This window comes from Microtus ochrogaster, chromosome 1 (genome assembly GCF_000317375.1).
Source record: "Microtus ochrogaster isolate Prairie Vole_2 chromosome 1, MicOch1.0, whole genome shotgun sequence".
NCBI lineage: Eukaryota > Metazoa > Chordata > Mammalia > Rodentia > Cricetidae > Microtus > Microtus ochrogaster.
This window is the reverse complement of record NC_022009.1, coordinates 116,871,475-116,878,260: the sequence shown is the minus strand read 5'-3', so window position 1 is coordinate 116,878,260 and position 6,786 is coordinate 116,871,475. Positions and strand designations below refer to the sequence as shown.

Below are 6,786 nucleotides of genomic sequence, written 5' to 3'. Positions count from 1 at the left end.
CCCCTATCCTTTCCTCTATCCCAAGACACCTCACCCACCTCTTTGTAATTCACGGCAGTTTCGTTTTTCACTGTTGTTATAGATACAAATTCCCACAGCTCTGTTTGCTTAGAAATTAATATATAAATATTTATCATCAATTGTGTCTTACTGATAAAAAAATTACATTTCAGCAAAAATTCCTTTTTTTCCCTAGATGGCAAAGAAGAAATTCAGTGGATTAGAGATCACTCTGATTGTCCTCTTTATCATCGTGACAATAATAGCTATTGCTCTAGTGGTTGTCTTAGCAACAAATGTGCCTGGTGTGGATGGTAAGCTATGCTATCCATTTAAGCAGCAAAGGGAAGTTAGGGGAATGTTACTACAGTAGCTGTGTGTTAACTGCTTTTATTGGTGCCTGGGAGAGAGAAGAAATGAACTAACTTTCTCAAGTTACAAGTTGCCTTCTTGTTTCCAAGACCAAAGTAATGCCCCCTGGTCAATGAATAAATGAAGGAAATCTAAGGCAGTTTTTAAGTAATTTATGAAAAGTGACATGAAACGTGAAGAGCTCAGTGTATGTTCCAGAATAGCTACAATATTTTCTGTCCACTAGAGTCTGATGTTTGTAGTAGGAAGCACTATAATTAAGGGATCTGTGCCCTTTTACATTAGTGGACTTTCCAGCATACATTATTTAAGAAAGAGAAATGAGGCAGAGAAGTAAAGCTTTAAAACAGGTGAGATAATTTGCCAGTGGGATCTCCCCCACTTTACCCCATCTCATCACTAAATTTTGAGAATGCCAAGATTTTTTATTTGGTTTTCAAAAACTTGAACAATACATGGATGTTATAGACAGAATTCTCTTTGTCCTTGTTATAACTGATGAAACAGAGACTTCATGACTAAGTGAAAAGAAGGTGACTTGAAACTTTGGCTTTCTATTCAGATTTTCCTAACATAATCACATTGCCATTTTCTATTGGTCAAATAGGAACTGAAAAGGATGTTATACATCGTACTTCAGTCAGACACTTGTTACAGATCTGACCACTGTCATTCTCACATCTTCTCCCCATTGTTGACAGCTTTATAAAGACAATATTCATCTCTACTAGATATGAGATCACACACACAATTGTAAAATACTATTTAAACCTTTTGTTTTACTGACAAATGCTTGAATTTAGAGGTCTTCTAAAATTCAAAGTTGATTTCATTTTAATTAGAAATAAAATGAACCCATCCATGTAGAATGGGGACCGCTCTGTAGCATGGAGGTGAGCAGGCCTGCTTTTCATTTCGCCTGGCTCCCTGCACGGCTAGCTTTACACTCAAAATAACAACACACAAATTGTATTTATTTAAACACTGCCTGGCCCATTAGTTTCAGCCTCTTATTGGCTAATTATCACATCTTGCTTTAACCCATATTTAGTAATCTGTGTAGCACCATGAGAAGGTGGCTTATGGGGAAAGATCTTAACCTGTGTCTGAATCAGAGAGGAGAGCCATGGCATCTGCTTCACTGCCTTCTTCCTCACAACATTCTGTTATGTCTATTGTGCCTATTTAAGTTCTGCCCTATCAAAAAGCCAAGGCAGTTTCTTTGTTAACCAATGAAATTAACACATAGACAGAAGACCCACCTACATCACATCCATTTGTTAAACAAAATATTAATTACTTGAGAAATACATAAAATAATTTTCATATTTTTTTCTTCCAGTAATAACTCCAACCCTTGGAAAGTGTCCCACTGAGCAAGATGATTCTGTCAACGAGAGAATAAACTGCATTCCAGATCAAACTCCAACACAGGTCTGCCAAAATTTTTCTGGATGATTTTAGGAATATATACATCATTATGTTTAGATTACTGTTCAATATAAGCTAATTCATATTATTAAAGATCTAAACAAAAACTTTATTTATGCTCCCATTATTTCTCTATATAAATACATGAAAGAATAGATATTAATAAGTCTGTTTTCTATTCTTTTGTTCAATTCAAATTAAGAGGTTAATATCCATTCATACTTACCAAATACTGTTGATATTATACGTCCTCATGAAAGTTTCATTGCGTGTCCGTGCTTCTTAATGTATAATGACAGATAGTACAGGGCACTTGAATAACACTTGAGAATTGTTTAAACTATATTATTTATAGTGGTGGCATTAAGAACTATTTCACACCAAGAAGTGGTGGCAAACACATTTAATCCCAACACTTGGGAACAGAGTCTCCCAACTGGATATCTGTGAGTTTGAGGCCAGTCAGATCTACAGAAGCGAGTTCCAAGACTGAATCCATGATTACTGAGAAACCCTATCTCCAAAACTCAAAAAGGAAGAATTTCTAGAAAATTAAATACTATTCACTTTCTAAATATATTTATATGTTATTCTATGACAATTAGTAGAGAAGCTGGTTAGATTCATGTAACCATACAATGACCCAGACTTTTTAATTCATAAAATTTGTGAAAAGTCAATAAGTATATGACTTTTATATCTATATTTGACAAGTTCTATAATATTTGTGTTTGAATCTCACTTCAACATTCCCTATCAAACAAAATAATAAAATATTGACAGACCTTTAATTTACACAGGATTTTATTTTTAAGTTATCAAAAATTAAATAAATAAATGAAGTATTAATCATAATAGTGTATTTATATTACTATCTCCTATTGCTCACCAATGAAGCAGCTAAATAGATCAGTGATTACTGTTACGATGAAGGAAAGTTGATATTCTGATTACTATTCTCAATACATGATTGAAGATTAACACTCAATCCTTTTAGGAAGCATATTGGTCTTCTAAGAAAGTACCATATAAAGAGACAGTGATTTAGGTTTGATGCGATATTTAGTTCTTTATTGTTATTCAATCCATTAAGTTGCTAAAGGATATTTTTATTTTCGTGTGCTTAGTAATGAACTAATAGTAATAAAACTAAGCTAATGAAGTCAACTCTATTTCAGTAAATATATTTGCATTTGTCATTAAAAAGACAAAATGGGTCCAACATATGTTTCATGGCTGTAATTCCAGCTACGCGAGAACCAAAGATAAGATGATCATAAGTCTGAGGCAAGCCTGGGTAAATTAGCCAAGAATATAAATCCATGTCTTCAATACAACCCAGTGGGATTGTGCTTACATAGCATTGTAAGGTCTGGGCTTATCCAAAGTACAGGGAATGAAGTCAAGGTAAAAGGAGACAGCAACAGGAAGAGAGTTTCTTGACATTCAGATAAAAAATAAACTCAAGTTTAGCTAAAATAGTTTAAAAGAAATTCCATTAATAAAATAATTCTCCCTCATTGAACTTTAGGCATAATTGGAAATTCAAAGAGCTTCTCAAGGCTAAATGAGTATGTCAGAGGAGTTCTGAAAGTGGGTGCAAAGTTCAGGCTTAGCTCATGTTCCATAAACTCAGTAGGCATTAGTCATTAACTAGTATTATAAATGATTTTAATAAAATAATTTTAAAAGGGAATTTTTTTTACTATAAAACATTGATAAAGCAGATAATGGATGAATAAGAAATAAAATGTGCCAGAAATCAAGAATATGTGCTGAGTATTCTTCCTTCTTTCTCTCACTTAAATTATAATATACATTGTAAGTGTAATGATTATTCAAAACTTGTTATGTGAATTTTTTATGTTATTTTTAATTATGTGTTTCCAATAATATTTTCTCAGTAATGCCTTGTAAAATCTTTATGACACTTGAACTGTAGTTTTCCACTTTCTTTAGTGACAACATAAAACTGTAGTTTATTAACTTAAAGTATATATTTGAATCTCTAAATATAAAATTAGCATTTAAAGATATATTATTTAGTCCAAACAAGACACTCAGATTGAGTTAGTCAAAATGATTATTTTCTGTTAATTTCCGTAAGTTTTTTCATTATAAAAATTCATTTGGGTTTTATATATTTGAAGATAACATATCATAAATGACTAATATTTAAATTTAAAATATGAAACACATTGTATATACAAGGCATACATACTTATTTCTCAATAATGGAAGGTAGGAAGAGTAAAAATGGTAACTTAACAGCTATATTGTCATTCAGTATTTTAGTTAGCTTAGGCTGTCATACAAATATCTCAAAATTGACAGTTTCTGCACTTATTTCCCATAGCTCTGGAGACTAGTTGTCCGAGACAAAGTAGCCATTTTCTCTAGTTTATAGTGAGGACTTTGAATTTTCTTAAGTATATATGCTTATTTACAACATTCCCGTCCCTTTCTTTCTACCAACAACATTCATTCCCCTGCCATTTTCACATTCATGCCTTCTTTTTCTTTAATTGCTACACACACACACACACACACACACACACACACACACACACACACACACACACACATATAATTGAATAAATACACCCTCCTTGGTCCATTTAGAGTTGCTTGCCTCTGTATGTTTTCAGAGCTGACTGTTTTGTTTTAGATAACCAATTAAGGGTCTTATCCCTTAGAAAAGACACTTAATTCATTAGAAGCAAATGATCTACCTCCCTGGGGGGTATCTAGAGAGAACTTACTACAATTTGTTTTAGATAGAGTTTCTTGCCATTCCCCAAGAAACATTCCTTAGTATGCACACCAGAAGGAGGAAGCTGTTTTTATAAAGACACCAATATTCTTGAATGAAGCTCCATGCTATGACTTTATTGAAGTCCCTATTCTTCCTTAAAAAATGCTATTGCCAAATGAACTAATATGGGAAGGCCTTCCTACAACATTTAAATATGAGAACATTATTTGGTTTATACCAATGTTTCAACTAAGTATTACATAACTATGCCATAGAATTCTGGTTAAAGCATATATCTGTACTCGAGCCACATAATTAAACAAGAACTGAGGGTTTTTGCCATCATATTTGTGGGATTTTACTGAAATTATGACTACTCATGGTGACAGGCAGAACAAAATCAGAATAAAACAACTTAGTCTGCTATAACGGTCATTGTTTTATTCATTTTATAACATATATAACTTTGTGTCATTAAGGAAGTTTGGATAGGTTCTATAACTAGAGATAAAATTGTTCAAATAAAGGCTTACATATTTGATATTATGAGAAGTATCAACTGATCCTTTTGCACTCTTATGTGTAATGTTTCAAAGTGTGTGTTTTTGTTCATGGAGCCATTTTAATGTGATATGAAGATAGGAATTTGATGGGGACTTTCAGTTGATTAGCATGCAGCACTTGAAATATTGTTTTCACAAAAAATTATGTGAATATTATTCCAGTATTCATTTTGCAAAAAAATGTTTCATAATTGAAAATATGACTTTTCAATTATGCTAATTTCACCATGCCATTCAACATTTTAAGTATCCTTGCACTTATGGATTTTTCTAATTTATATGTTTTTCTCATGTAGTTAGTAAAATCACTGTAAGTCAACATTTTGTAATGTTTATTAAATTATAGTATTTTGTTCTGACTTTAATATTACTCAGCTACCAAGATGTTTAACTAATTAATGACTGACAACTTGTTATAAAACTTTGGGCTGAGACTGTGATGAAGGAACAGTAATCTAGCACGTACAAGATCCTATTTGTAAGCCCTAGTCATTGCTATAAGTTACATGGGCTTGAACTAAATCTAAATTTTCATTTATATAAATTCACCTGACTTTGATGTCTTGTAAACACAACATAAGTATTCAAATTCTTCTTCACTAGTATAATGATGAAGGGAAAAACATAATTATGAGAGGGTAAAAAGTTTTAAAACGTGCATACTGAAACTGATAATAGTAACACAGATACTAGTATATCTTATTATAATGCCATTCATGTTATTCACTGAAAATATTTTCCCAGGCAAAATGTGCAGAGCGTGGCTGTTGCTGGCGTCCATGGAACAGCTCTGTCATTCCCTGGTGCTTCTTCTCAAACAACCATGGCTATAGTGCTGAGTCAATAAACCCAAAAGATACAGGTAAGGAGTGTCCCTCTCATCAGAGTTCATTGCGTGTTCTGCGTAGAAAGAGTTTATTTTAGTTTTTGATGAAAATAGTATCATCAATAGAATTCCAAAAATAAATAGAGCAAAATTTTCGAATATTATATTAAGATATTTTTCATGGTTTCATCTTGCAATATAAAAAGAAACAGTTATTTGTGTTACTATTAGAAAAATATTAAAATATATAAATTAGTAATTAATATTTATAACTATTCCAAACGTATGTGCTTCCCTCCATTTTGTTTAAGGGCATGAAGCTACATTGAGCAGGATCGCTTCTCCTACTCTGTTTGGTAATGACATTTCAAGTGTCCTCCTCACAACTCAGAGACAAACTGCAAATCGTTTTCGGTTCAAGGTTTGACTTTTACTATTTCTAAAAATTTATTTCTGTTTATTTCATATGTGCAAACTTTGTCTGTCTCTATGTGTGTGTGTTCACATGAGAGCAGTGCCCATGGAGGCCAGAAAAGGCCAATCGATCTCCTAATACTGACGTTATAGATGGTTATGAGGCACCATAAATATGCAGGCAGCTGAATTCAGGACTTCTGTAAGAGCAACATGACATATTAACAAGAGATTCATCTCTCCAGCCTTTGCTTTTAAATATTTCTAGAAAGATTTTGACATAAAGTATACTTGAAGAACACACTCTTTTCCTTACCACGTGTTGTCCACCATGAGAAACGTTTATCTCCAAAAGATGACTACCAAACTAATTACCCTTTAATGTGTCATTCTCCCATTGAAGACAATTTCAATAATAAAAGTTT

At 32.5% G+C, this 6,786-nt stretch overlaps 1 protein-coding gene across 1 annotated transcript in view; it reads left to right on the top strand.

Annotated features, from left to right (window-relative positions):
* Positions 1–196: 196 nt before the first annotated feature.
* The window catches only part of Si (sucrase-isomaltase), a 64,767-nt gene continuing 58,177 nt past the window's right edge, over positions 197–6,786 (top strand). Inside the window, exons 1-4 of the mRNA XM_026778945.1 lie at positions 197–314; positions 1,715–1,806; positions 5,866–5,983; positions 6,259–6,368. Coding sequence (XP_026634746.1) covers positions 197–314; positions 1,715–1,806; positions 5,866–5,983; positions 6,259–6,368 — 438 coding nt within the window. The remainder of the gene's footprint in view (positions 315–1,714; positions 1,807–5,865; positions 5,984–6,258; positions 6,369–6,786) is intronic.